The following is a 14,283-nucleotide window of genomic DNA, read 5'->3' on the forward strand; positions in this document are numbered from 1 at the left end:
AGGCTGGGGCTGCATTGCATTTTAGGTGTTCATCCTGGAGCCTTTGGACAATGTACTGTGTGCAGTTCTCAGGCATGAGGCAGGAATCAGGAGCTGGCTCTCCTTAGAAATTTGTAGTCGTGGCCGGGCGCGGTGGCTCAAGCCTGTAATCTCAGCACTTTGGGAGGCCAAGACGGGCGGATCACGAGGTCAGGAGATCGAGACCGTCCTGGCTAACACGGTGAAACCCCGTCTCTACTAAAGAATAATAAAAAAAAAAAACCAGCTGGGTGAGATGTCGGGCGTCTGTAGTCCCAGCTACTCGGGAGGCTGAGGCAGGAGAATGGCGTGAACCCCGGAGGTGGAGCTTGCAGTGAGCCGAGATCCGGCCACTGCACTCCAGCCTGGGTGACAGAGCGAGACTCCGTCTCAAAAAAAAAAAAAGAAATTTGTAGTCCTGGCATCAGTATTGTTCCTATTTTCTCTGCTGAGAGGGTTTGTCTCTCTCTGGCTTTCTGTCTCGTTTATTTTTCTCCCCCATTAACTCTTCTGAAGAGTAGTTATCATACCATATTCAGCTTTAGAAGGGAAGTGGTTTACTTTGTCAGGCCTAGAACCCCCTCCCTGCCCCCTCCTCTTGAGGCCACAAAGAACATTTCAGGATAAGAGAGTCTTTTCAACTAGTGAGTGTTTATTCATTTATTTATTTTCATTTAATTTTTTTTTTTTTTGAGACGAAGTCTCACTCTGTCGCCAGGCTGGAGTGCAGTTGCATGAAGCTCTCTGCAACCTCCGCCTCCCAGGTTCAAGTGATTTTCCTGCCTCAGCCTCCCGAGTAGCTGGGACTATAGGCATGTGCCACCATGCCCAGCTAATTTTTGTATTTTTAGTAGAAACGGGGTTTCACCATGTTGGCCAGGACGGTCTCAATCTCTTGACTTCATGGTCTGCCTGCCTCATCCTCCCAAAGTGCTGGGATTACAGGCGTGAGCCGCCGCGCCTGGCCAACTAGTAGGTCTTTAAAAAAAGAAAAGAAAAGAAAAGAAAGTTTGTATTTATTTACTTGTGGCCCTCAGATGGTATTTCTTCCATTGGCAGCTTAGATTTCCTCATGCTGCTAAGTATAGCTGTATTTTCCCTGACTCTTTCTCTGATGGTCAGAAAACAGGTTGTTTGGCTTGTGCTTTCAGCTGGTGGAGGATGGGCTTGGAATTAAGGGTTACACATGTTTTTTCCTAAATAAAGAAGAGAATGATGTCTTATAAGTTTGGCAGCCCCTCACCCGGTTTGCCCAGGGCAGTCTTGGTTTTCCCCTGTGTAATCATTAATAGCACCCCTTTTCATTCTCATAAGTGTACCAGTTTGAACAATAAAGTATATAGTCACCCATCACATAAGCCATGTTAAGGATCAGGGATACATGACCATGAAAAGATAGGGAGCTCCTTAAGATAGAAGTTAAGGTCTGTCTCAGAGCCACAAGTGCTAGAAGCTGGAGGTTTAGAGGAAGAGGATTGCTCTGGACTGGGTGTTCAGGAAGGCTTCACAGAGAAAGACATTAGGTAGACTTGAACAATGGGGAGAAGTAAAGAAAGAAGATGGGAAGGATCACATTTTACTATTTATAGCATAGGCACTTATGGTAGTATCTCATTTAATCCTCCTAACAACGTCATGAAATTGGTTACGATATTATTCTCATTTTTTGTTTGTTTTTTTGAGATGGAGTCTCACACTGTTACCCAGTCTAGAGTGCAATGGTGTGATCTCAGCTCACTGCAGCCTCCACTTCCCGGGTTCAAGCAATTCTCCCTGCCTCAGCCTCTGGAGTAGCTGAGATTACAGGCACCTGCCACCACGTCCGGCTAATTTTTGTGTGTTTTAGTTTCACCATGTTTGCCAGGCTGGTCTCGAACCCCTGACCTGAGGTGATCCGCCCACCTCGACCTCCCAAAGTGCTGGGATTATAGGTGTGAACCACGACACCTGGCCTATTCTCATTTTTATATGAGGAAAATGAGGCTTCGAGGGTCCAAAGTCCTGCAACAAGTAAGAAGCAGAGCTGGGATTCAACCCCAAAGTCTGTGATCTTTTCAATTAGTAGTTCTGCATTCAAACAGAGAACGAATAGTGCAAACGGCAGAGCTGGGAATGTGCACATCATGGTTTGCGGGTGGTGAATAGTCCAGTCAGGCCGGGGTGACAGTGGGTGTTGACAGGGGAGAGGAATGCTGCTGCCTCCCTTGGTCACCCCAGTTCCAAGATTTGCTGCAAGTCCCAAAGTATTCCTTTTGTATTCATTCCTTCTGGTTGCTGTCTGGGTTTGGCTGAGTGCAAGGGGTTCATTGTTCACCTTCCTCTGGAGATAGTTTCTCCTGACTTCAGAGCCATGCCGTTGTATTTGGTCCCTACTTTGTGCTTTTCTGCTTAGCGTTCTCTTCATGGTGAGGATCTAAATAAGCCTGAATCAGCCGCTGCTTGCAGTGAAGCAACACTTATGTAAATGAGTGTGGAAAGGTTCTCCAGCGTCTCTTTGGACCCAGCAGTAGATCTCTCCTGCTTGCTCTGCCTTTTCTCCGCTGCTCTTATGTTTTTCCTCCAGAGTCACGGCCATATGCCTCATGTTTATATAGTTTCTCTCTAGAGAACACTCGCTCCCCCTAACTGCTTCAGTGAGCAAGTTATTTCTGCAGACTCTTATCTCAAGTGCTTTCCTGTCACTTTGGTCCATAGCCATCTGGGCAGTTCTTGGTCTCCAGGAAACAGAGGTCTCTGGTATCAGGAGGAGGAATTACAAGTCAGAGAAGTTACTATGGGACCTGGGCTATTGGGTAGAATTCTCTTATTGCTTTGGAAAAAAGTAAAGCCCCTACCCCAGTGCTGTTCAGTGTGAATGGGCCTTTGCTTCCACACTCTTGAAGTAGACTTAGAGAAACAGGCATGGGGAGGACCTCAGGGGAAACTTCCTTAGGGGCCCTTTGGGCCGAACCCGGACAGATAACCTCTGTCTTCTGTATTTCTCTCCAGGGATGGGAGTAGGAGATGGGGAAGAGGGTGGTTTAAAAACAAAAACCTATCTTGTAACTGGAGGGGGCAATTGATACCACCAGAAGTCTTCTCAATTTGCCCTTTCTGAGCTGTGGCTTTCCAGTGGGGGAAGAGAAGGAGTGATAGCCTGTATAGGGAAGATGATTCTAGGTTTCCCTAGATTCCCTTTTTTTCCTAAAGTTACATTAGTTGATAACTGTTCTTTGCTATGTATTACTCCTCTGAACCTTCCCACTTTGCTAAACTCTTGTGTCTAGCAAATCTTCCCTGACCGACGAAGTCAGAGTATATGGATTTTCACTTTCTTGTAACCCAGTAGTTCTCAACTGGGGGCAGTTTTGCTCCCCAGGGAACATTCAGCAAGTCTGGAGACATTTTTGTTTGTCACGACTTAGGGTGCTACTGGCATCCATGTGGGTAGAGGCTAGGGATCCTGCCAAATATCCTATAATGCACAGGACAGCCTCCACAAAAAAAAGAATTATCCGGCTGGGCGTGGTGGCTCATGCCTGTAATCCAGTCATTTTGGGAGGTCGAGGTGGCTGTGTCACTTGAGCCCAGGAGTTCGAGACCAGCATGGGCAACATGGTAAAACCCCATCTCTACAAAAAATGCAAAAATTTGGCTGGGCACAGTGGCTCACGCTTGTAATCCCAACACTTGGGGAAGCTGAGGTGGGCGGATCACCTGAGTTCAAGACCAGCCTGGCCAACATGGTGAAACCCTGTCTCTACTAAAAAATACAAAAATTAGGCCGGGCGTGGTGGCTCAAGCCTGTAATCCCAGCACTTTGGGAGGCCGAGACGGGCGGATCACAAGGTCAGGAGATCGAGATCATCCTGGCTGACACGGTGAAACCCCGTCTCTACTAAAAAAATACAAAAAATTAGCCGGGCGACGTGGCGGGCGCCTGTAGTCCCAGCTACTCAGGAGGCTGAGGCAGGAGAATGGCGTAAACCTGGGAGGCGGAGCTTGCAGTGAGCTGAGATCCGGCCACTGCACTCCAGCCTGGGCGGCAGAGCCAGACTCCGTCTCAAAAAAAAATAAAAAATAATAAAAAAAAATTAAAAAAAAAATACAAAAATTAACTGGATGTGGTGGCGCACGCCTGTAGTCTACTACAGCTACTCGGGAGGCTGAAGGGGGAGAATCACTTGAACCCAGGAGGCAGAGGTTGCAGTGAGCCCAGATTGCGCCACTGCACTCCAGCCTGGGCGACAGAGTGAGACTCCATCTCAAAGAAAAAAAAAAAAAGGGCTGGGTGCGGTGGCTCACACCTGTAATCCCAACACTTTGGGAGTCTGAGGCGGGTGGATCACGAGGTCAGGAGTTCAAGACCAGCCTGACCAACATGGTGAAACCCCGTCTCTACTAAAAATACAAAAATTAGCCAAGCATGGTAGCACGTGCCTATAATCCCAGCTACTCAGGAGGCTGAGGCAGGAGAATCTCTTGAACCCAGGAGGTGGAGGTTACAGTGAGCCAAGATCACGCCACTGTACTACAGTCTGGGCGACAGAATGAGACTCTGTCTCAAAAAAAAAAAAAAAAAAATTAGTCGGGCGTGGTGGCGGGTGCCTGTAGTCCCAGCTACTCAGGAGGCTGAGGTGGGAGGATCACCTGAGTCTGGGAGGTGGAGTCTGCAGTGAGCCATGGTTGTGCCATGCACTCCAGCCTGGGTTACAGAGTGAGACCCTGCCTCGAAAAGTAAAAGTTACAAAAATGAAAAAGAAGTATCTAGTCCAAAATACCAGTCATGCTGAAGTTGAGAAACCCTGCTATATTTAGTGTGTCTCATTTTGTCTGTTTCATCCCATCTTCTCTCAAAACCAGGCTGAGATAGAAGTTCAAAAGTAAACTGATGGGCTGGGCACGGTGGCTCACACCAACACTTTGGGAGGCCAAGATGGGCGGATCACTGAAGGTCAGGAGTTCAAGACCAGCCTGGCCAACATGGCAAAACCCCATCTCTACCAAAAATACAAAAATAAGCCGGGCATCATGGCGCATGCCTATAGTCCCAGCTACTCAGGAGGCTGGTGCAGGAGAATCACTTGAACCCAGGAGGTAGAGGTTGCCGTGAGCCAAGATAGCACCACTGCCCTCCAGCCTGGGCAACAAAGTAAGACCCTGTCTCAAAAAAAAAAAGTAAGCTGGTAAGAGAGAAGTATTGTGCCCTATGCTGGGCCATAGGCTTTCTGGTCTCATTCCACCCAGCAGAAAGCTTATACCTGGAATGAAATGACATAAGTACCTGCCTCATCGGGTTAAGGATTAAATGATTGATTAATGCATGAAAAAATATGAGAATAATGCCTGGCACATTCAATAAATGCTTAAAAACAAAACAAAACCCAAGACCCTGTCACCCTGATTTTGGGCACTCTAGTTTTAGTATGTTTTATTTTATTTATTTATTTGAGACGGAGTTTCGCTCTTGTTGCCCAGGCTGGAGTACAAAAGGCACGATCTTGGCTCACTGCAACCTCCGTCTCCCGGGTTGAAGCAATTCTCCTGAGTAGCTAGGATTACAGGCGCATACCACCACCCCTGGCTAATTTTTGTATTTTTAGTAGAGATGGGGTTTCATCATATTGGGCAGGCGGGTCTCAAACTCCTAACCTCAGATGATCCGCCCTCCTCGGCCTCTCAAAGTGCTGGGATTACAGGCGCCAGCCACCATGCCCGGCCTTGGACTAAATCTTACTTTTAACCTTTATTCTCAAAGCCTCTTCACCTGTTCTCATGATTTAGAAGTGTAAGCATCTGGCCGGGCGCGCTGGCTCACACCTGTAATCCCAACACTTTGGGAGGCTGAGGCGGGCAGATCATCTGAGGTCGGGAGTTGGAGACCAGCCTGACCAACATGGAGAAATCCCGTCTCTACTAAAAATACAAAATTAGCTGGGTGTGGTAGCGCATTCCTGTAATCCCAGCTACTCGTGAGGCTGAGGCACGAGAACCTGGGAGGCAGAGGTTGCAGTGAGCCGAGATCGCACCATTGCGCTTCAGCCTGGGCAATGAGCAAAACTCTGTCTCAAAAAAGAAGTGTAAGCATTCTTTTCCCTATTATGAAAGTGGGAAGAAATAGTCAACCAGGGTTGATATGCCCAAGAGCATGCCTTGAATATATCAGCTACCCCAAATCCCCTTTTTTGACTATTTGAGTGCCCAAAGAAGATAAGAAATCAGAAGTTTATTTACTGCTTTGTAAGTTAACATTCAAGGAGATAGGAGGAAAGAACACTTTTCTACAAACTGGATATATGTAGAATGCTATAAGCTTAGCTGAAACACTTATGCCATCTATGGAATGAGGACCTACCTCCTCTGTGAAGATCAATGAGAGGAAGTGTGTGAAGCCCTATATGAGTATAAGGTAAATGGAGAGGCCAGGCACAGTGGCTCATACCTGTTATCCCAGCACTTTGGGAGGCCGAGGCGGGTGGATCTCTTGAGCCCAGGAATTTGAGACCAGTCTGTGCAACATGGCAAAATCCCATCTCTACAAAAAATACAAAAAATTAGCCGGGCATGGTGGTGCTTTCCTGTAGTTCCAGCTATGCAGGAGGATCGATTGAGTCTAGCAGGAGGTTGAGGCTGCAGTGAGCTGTGATCACGCTACTGCATTCTAGCCTGGGCGACAGAGTGAGACCTGTCTCAAAAATATATATAGATGTTAAAAAAAAAAAAAAAAAAAAGGTAAGTGGAAATGGATAGAGATACTTTTGTTAGTTTCCCATTTTCCTTCTTCTCCAGGAGTCCCGACCTCTACATGTTGTGCTGGGAAATGAAGCCTGTGATTTGGACTCTGTGGTGTCTGCTCTCGCCCTGGCTTTTTACCTAGCAAAGGTGGGTAAAACAAAGTAGTACCTAGAATCTGAGTCCCTTAGAATGAAAAGATCTGGATTCAAGACCCAGCTCTGCCACTTACCAGCATTTAGCATTGGGTAAATTTAAATCCCTTAAGTTTGCTGAGTCTCATGCCACCATCTATAAAATCTAAAATGATATTTTGCAGTGTTGCTGTGAGAAAAAAAGTGAGTAAATGTATTTTGGGGGATTTGTAAACCATAAAGCGATGTTCAAACAGTTTATTACTGAGTTCCTTATAGGTATCAGTGATCTAGTGTGTATTCCTCTGCCCAGGTTAGTTCTTGAGGACTATTCCCTCTCTGCAGCATTGCATCTAGAACTAGGTCTTTACCATGAGTTACCTTGTTGACCTTCATGTTATCGCTAAGGAGGGAGGGCAAAAGTCATCCTTTCATTTTTATAGACTGGGTACTTGTGGCTTTGAGAAAGGTGGTAACTTACCTAAGTCTGTCTCTTTTGGTCCCAATAGTCTTGTTACTTTTTCCTGTCATTGTAAAACATTGTGATGCCTTCTTTTCACTTTCCTATCTAGACAACTGAGGCCGAGGAAGTCTTTGTGCCAGTTTTAAATATAAAACGTTCTGAGCTACCTCTGCGAGGTGACATTGTCTTCTTTCTTCAGAAGGTTCATATTCCAGAGACTATCTTGATTTTTCGGGATGAGATTGACCTCCATGCATTACACCAGGCTGGCCAACTCACCCTCATCCTTGTCGACCATCATATCTTACCCAAGTAAGCACAAGGAAATTAAATTGCTACCTATCGTGTACCATGCTGGGCTCTGATGAGTGAGATATAAAGAGAGGAAGAAAGAGTTTTTGCTGGCTGGGCGCGGTGGCTCACGCCTGTAATCCCAACACTTTGGGAGGCCGAGGTGGGTGGATCACCTGAGGTCAGGAGTTGGAGACCAGCCTGGCCAACATGGCAAAACCCCATCTCTACTAAAAATACAATTAGCTGGGCGTGGTGGTTGCAGTGAGCCAAGATTGTGCCACTGCACTCCAGCCTGGGCGACAGAGCAAGACTGCATCTCAAAAAAAAAGAGTTTTTGCTTTCAGGGATCTCACAGGCTAATCATAATTGATAGGTCATATTAGATATAGAAAAACAACACAAAATATTGTCAGTTCTGCAATTATATGTTTGTCTATGGCATAAAGACATACCCTGTAATAAAAAGAAATAGAACATGTTGAGTTCAAACTAAAGGATAACTCAAAAATCATTTAAATCTTTTATTTAAGATTTTGTGTGCTGGGTGCGATGGCTCACACCTGTAATCCCAGCACTTTGGGAGGCCAAGGCAACCAGATCCATTAAGCTCCAGGAGTTCAAGACCAGCCTGAGCAACATGGCAAAAGCATGTCTTTACAAAAAAATTTTAAAAATTAGGCGGTGCATGCCTATGGTCCCAGCTACTTGGGAGGCTACTCGAGAGGTTGAGGTGGGAGAATCACTTGAGCCCAGGAGGTCGAACCTGCAGTGAGCCAAGATCACACCACTCCACTCCAGCCTGGGAGACAGAGAGAGACCCTGTCTCCAAAAAAAAAAAAAAAAAAAAGATTCTGAACAGATTTATTGTAATAGAAACCTTTGAAACATGTTTGCAATTTTCTTTTTTTCTTTTTTTTACTTTTTTTTTTTTTTTTTTTTTTTTTTTTTTGAGACGGAGTCTTGCTCTGTGCCCCAGGCTGGCTTGCAGTGAGCCGAGATCGCGCCACTGCAAGCTCCGCCCCCCCGGGTTCACGCCATTCTCCTGCCTCAGCCTCCCAAGTAGCTGGGACTACAGGCGCCCACCACCTCGCCCGGCTAATTTTCTTGTATTTTTAGTAGAGACGGGGTTTCACCGTGTTAGCCAGGATGGTCTCGATCTCCTGACCTCGTGATCCGCCCGTCTCGGCCTCCCAAAGTGCCGGGATTACAGGCTTGAGCCACCGCGCCCGGCCTTCTTTTTTTTACTTATTATTTGTTTTTGTACTTACTAAAATTTTTTAGAGAACAGGGTTTTGCTATATTGCCCAGGCGGCTCTTAAATTCCTAGGCTCACGCTATCTTCCTGCCTCTGCCTCCCTAAGTGCTGGATTATAGGTGTGAGCCACCACACCTGGCCTGCAACTCTATTTTTAATTTTAATTTTAATTAATTTATTTTTTTGAGATGGAGTCTCGCTCTGTCACCCAGGCTGAAGTGCAGTGATGTGATCTTGGCTCACTGCAACCTCTGCCTCCTGGGTTCAAGCTATTCTCCCTGCCTCAGCCTCCGAAGTAGCTGGGATTACAGGTGCATGCCACCATGCCCAGCTAATTTTTGTATTTTTTACTAGAGATGGGGTTTTGCGCTGTTGGCCAGGCTGGCCTGGAACTCCTGACCTCAGATGATCCGCCCGCTTTGGCCTCCCAAAGTGGCGGGATTACAGGTGTGAGCCACAATGCCTGGCCTATTTTTAATTTTTAAAAAGTGGCCTGGTATGTTGGCTCACGCCTGCAATCCCAGCATTTAGGGAGACCTGTCTGACCAACATAGCGAGACCCTGTTCTCTAAAAAAAAACAATAAATACAAAAATCCATAAACATAGTGTGACCTTGTCTCTACTAAAAATAAAAAAATTTGCCAGGTGCAATAGTGCATGCCTATAGTCCCAGCTACTTAGGAGGCGGAGGTGGTAGGATCACTTGAGCCCAGGAATCAAGGCTGCAGTAAGCTATGATCATATCACTGTACTCCAGCCTGAGTGACAGGGCAAGACTTTGTCTCCAAAAAAATTTTTTTTAAGTTATCAAAAGGGCCAGGTGTGGTGGCTCACACCTGTAAACCCAGCACTTTGGGAGGATGAAGTAGGAGGGTTGCTTGAGCCCAGGAGTTCAAGACCAACTTGGGCAAGATGGTGAGATCCTATGTCTACAAAAAAATTTAAAAAAAAAATAAAAAGCACACAAAAAGTTAGCAAAAGTTTTTCTGCATAAACTCATGATTTTAGAATAATGTATTATTAGAATATATAAATATCTCAGGCCAGGCATGGTGGCTCACGCCTGTAATCGCAGCACTTTGGAAGGCTGAGGCGGGTGGATCACGAGGTCAGGAGATCAAGACCATCTGGCTAACATGGTGAAACCCCGTCCCGTCTCCACTAAAAAATACAAAAAATTAGCCAGGCATGGTGGTGGGCGCCCATAGTCCCAAATACTCCGGAGGCTAAGGCAGGAAAATGGCGTGAATACGGGAGGCGGAGCTTGCAGTGAGCCGAGATCGTGCCACTGCACTCCAGCCTGGGCGACAGAGTGAGACGCGAGACTCCGTCTTTAAAAAAAAAAATAGCTGGGCTTGGTGGCTCGTGCCTGTAGTCCCAGCTACTCGGGAGGCTGAGGCAGGAGAATTGCTTGAACCTGGGAGGCGGGGGTTGCAGTGAGCCAAGATCGCACCACTGCACTCCAGCCTGAGCGACAGAGCAATGTTCTGTCTCAAAAAAAAAAAAAAAAAAAAAAAATTAGCCAGGCCGGGCGTGGTGGCTCACACCTGTAATCCCAGCACTTTGGGAGCCTGAGGCGGGCAGAATCACCTGAGGTCAGGAGTTCAAGACCAGCCTGACCAACATAGAGAAACGCCGTCTGTACTAAAAATTCAAAATTAGCCGGACGTGGTGGCGCGTGCCTGTAGCCCCAGCTACTCAGGAGGCTAAGGCAGGAGAATTGCTTGAACCCGGAAGCCAGAGGTTGCAGTGAGCCAAGATCATGCCATTGCACTCCAGCCTGTGCAACAAGAACGAAACTCCATCTCAAAAAAAATTTTTTTTTAAATTCTATAAATAATAATGTCTATTTAACAAATGTACACATTTATAATAATTCCATCCCTAATTTACTACTGGAAAAAAACGACCAAAAAAGCAATACGAGTATGTGACTTTCCTAAGTCTGTTTGGCTCCTGCTAATATTCTTTTCTTGAGCACATTGTGGTTATAGCAGGATACTGACAGAAGGCAGCCTGAGAGAGCATTATCCATCTATGGATTCATTCAGTAATAAACTTTCCTTTTTTTTCTTTTTTTTTCGAGACGGAGTTTTGCTGTTGCCTAGACTGGAGAGCAACGGCACGATCTCGGCTCACTGCAACCTCCGCCTCCTGGGTTCAAGCAATTCTCCTGCCTCAGCCTCCAAGTAGCTGGGATTACAGGCATGTGCCACCATGCCCAGCTAATTTTGTATTTTTAGGAGAGAACGGGGTTTCACCATGTTGGTCAGACTGGTCTTCAACTCCTGACCTCAGGTGATCCATCCACCCTAGGACTCCCAAAGTGCTGGGATTACAGGCGTGAGCCACTGTGCCACCACTTTTTTTTTTTTTTTAAGAGATGGTGTGTCTCTCGCTCTGTCTCATAGGCTGGAGTGCAGCGGCATCATCATAACCTTGAGCTCCTGGGTTCAAGGAGTCCTCCTGCCTCAGCCTCCTGTGTAAAAGCATCATTCCTGGCTTTTTTTTTTTTTTTTTGAACCTGAGTTTTGTTCTTGTTGCCCAGGCTGGAGTGCAGTGGCGCCATCTCAGCCACTGCAGTGAGCCTCCCAGATTCAAGTGATTCTCCTGCCTCAACCTCCCAAGTAGCTGGGATTACAAGCATGTGCCACCACGTCCAGCTAATTTTTTGTATTTTTAGTAGAGACAGGGTTTCACCGTGTTGGCAAGGCTGGTCTCGAACTCCTGGCCACAAGTGATCCTCCTGCCTCAGCCTTCCAAAGTGCTGGGATTACAGGCGTGAGCCACCATGCCTGGCCTGGCCAATTTTTTTTTTTTTAAAGAGACGTAGTCTTGCTCTGTCGCCCAGGCTGGAGTGCAGTGGCACAATCTTGGCTCACTGCAAGTTCCACCTCCCGGGTTCACACCATTCTCCTGCCTCAGCCTCCTGAGTAGCTAGGACTACGGGCGCTCCTGCCACCATACCTGGCTAATTTTTGTATTTTTAGTAGAGATGGGGTTTCACCATGTTAGCCAGGATGGTCTCCATCTCCTGACCTCGTGATCCACCCGCATCAGCCTCCCAAAGTGCTGGGATTACAGGCGTGAGCCACCACACCTGGCCTTTATTTTTTATTTTTTTACATATATACACACACACACACACACACACACACACACACATATATTTTATGGAAAAATTCACAAATGTACGTGTCATCGTTGCTCAAGGACCATCCTAATCTTCTCTATATCATTCCAATTTTAACACCTGTGCTGCTGAAGTGAGCACTGATCTCAGTCTTGAAAGAGGACTAGGTGTTTGCTTGTTGAATTGGGAGGAAGGAGGGAAGGTGGTTAGGAAAGGCATTCCAGGCAGAGGGAGTAATTAATAGAATTAAATGCAGGCAGGTGTGAAATAGCATGGTGAGCTAGGGGAAATGGAGTTTGTTTTGCACAGCTGGAGCATAAAATTTGAGGGAGAAGTAGGACATGGAAAAAGATGAGACAGAGGGGCAGGCAGGAGGCAGATTATGGAGGCCTCATAGGCCCTTCTAAGGAGATTGGATTTTATTTTAGGCAGTGGGGAACTATTTTAAATTATATTCTGTGTCCTAAAAGAATCAGATTTTCTTTTTTCAAATGATCTTTCAGGCCACTTTGTGAAGGACAGCCCGGGAGGGCTCTTGGTTAGAAGCCGGTGATTGGTTAAGAGACTATTGGAATAGTCCAGATGAGAGATGTTGAGGGCCTAGAACGGGCAGTAATAGAGAGTTAGAAACTAGGGCATGGATAGGAATTAAGATAGAATTAACAGGACCTGGTGACCCACATGGAATCTAAGTATTGAGTGGGTTATAAAAATAGGAGAGATTTGCCGGGCACGGTGGCTCACGACTGTAATCCCAGCACTTTGGGAGGCTGAGGTGGGCGGATCACAAGGTCAGGAGTTCGAGACCAGCCTGGCCAATATGGTGAAACACCGTCTCTACTAAAAATACAAAAATTAGCCGGGCCTGGTGGTGGGCGCCTGTACTCCCGGCTACTTGGGAGGCCAAGGCAGGAGAATTGCTTGAACCTGGGAGGCGGAGGTTGCAATGAGCCGAGATCTCACCACTGCACTCCAGCCTGGGTGACAGAGCAAGACTCTGTCTCAAAAAAAAAAAAAAAAAAAGGAGAGATTTAGATGTCGGGTATCAGGGGGGCCAAGGGTGAAGGGTTGGAAAGGCAAAGCTAAAGGACAGCAAATGTGGGGGTAAGATATTTGCAGCAGATGCTTCACAGAATTTGCTTATACACTATTTAAAGATGACGCCAATTATAACATTGAAAAAAAGAATTGCCGGGCGCCGTGGCTCATGCCTGTAATCCCAGCACTTTGGGAGGCCAAGGCGGGCAGATCACGAGGTCAGGAGTTTGAGACCAGCCTGACCAACACGGTGAAACCCCATCTCTACTAAAAATACAAAAAAAAAAAAAAATTAGCCAGGCTTGGTGGCGTGCGCCTGTAATCCCGGTTACCCAGGAGGCTGAGGCAGGAGAATCACTTGAACCCGGGCAGCGGAGGTTGCAGGAGCCAAGATCGTGCCACTGCACTCCAGCCTGGGCAACAGAGTGAGACTCCATCTCAAAAAAAAAGAAAAAGAATTGAGAGGAGTGAGGCAGAGGTAAAAATGACCAAAGGTCAGTTTTAAATGCTTGCCTGGCAGATCACATGAGGTCAGGAGTTCGAGACCAGCCTTGCCAACATGATGAAACCCCGCCTCTACTCAAAATACAAAAAAATTAGCTGGGCGTGTTGGCAGGCGCCTGTAATCCCAGCTACTCAGGAGGCTGAGGCAAGAGAATCGCTTGAACCCAAGATGCAGAGGTTGCAGTGAGCCAAGAATGCACCATTGCACTCTAGCATGGGCGACAAGAGTGAAACTGTCTCAAAAAAATAATTAAATAAATAAGCTTGCCTAAGACATCTGCATTTTCCTTGATGGGTGGCATAGAGGTTGGCTAGAAGCAGCTGGAGTGTCCCTACCTACCTATCTTTCTTTCTCTTTTCCCATACCCTCCCCTCCACAGAAGTGACACAGCCCTAGAGGAGGCAGTAGCAGAGGTGCTAGACCATCGACCCATCGAGCAGAAACACTGCCCTCCCTGCCATGTTTCAGTTGAGCTGGTGGGGTCCTGCGCTACCCTGGTGACTGAGAGAATCCTGCAGGGGGCACCAGAGATCTTGGACAGGCAAACTGCAGCCCTTCTGCATGGTAAGGGTGGCTTTTGGATTGGGACCCGAGTAGTTCTATTCCTATCCCTGAGAAGGGAGGGTGGAAAAGTCTAGACACTTCCAGCCTAACCATATGCTCTCAGAGCCATTCAGCTCATACCAAAAGATAGGATTCTTTCGGCGGACAATTAAGTATCTGTTTAAAGG

The 14,283-nt window shown here is 46.8% G+C and overlaps 1 protein-coding gene and 1 non-coding gene across 7 annotated transcripts in view; one reads left to right on the top strand and one right to left on the bottom strand.

The window, feature by feature from the left end:
• Window positions 1–14,283, top strand: part of PRUNE1 (prune exopolyphosphatase 1) — a 31,440-nt gene that overhangs the window by 4,026 nt on the left and 13,131 nt on the right. For 2 of the 6 annotated variants that reach the window (XM_009180780.3, XM_009180785.3), the window contains exons 2-4: window positions 6,787–6,879; window positions 7,436–7,638; window positions 13,932–14,116. In XM_009180780.3, coding sequence (XP_009179044.1) covers window positions 6,787–6,879; window positions 7,436–7,638; window positions 13,932–14,116 — 481 coding nt within the window. Of the gene's footprint in view, window positions 1–6,780; window positions 6,880–7,435; window positions 7,639–13,931; window positions 14,117–14,283 lie in introns of those variants that run through there. The other 4 variants (XM_017947010.2, XM_017947018.2, XM_017947019.3 and 1 more) reach the window with 4 other exon arrangements.
• On the bottom strand, window positions 12,044–12,150 carry LOC116272029. The gene has a single exon (XR_004180753.1). It is a non-coding gene; the product is annotated as a U6 spliceosomal RNA (small nuclear RNA).

Source organism: Papio anubis, chromosome 1, assembly GCF_008728515.1.
Source record: "Papio anubis isolate 15944 chromosome 1, Panubis1.0, whole genome shotgun sequence".
In the NCBI taxonomy this organism is placed as follows: Eukaryota; Metazoa; Chordata; class Mammalia; order Primates; family Cercopithecidae; genus Papio; species Papio anubis.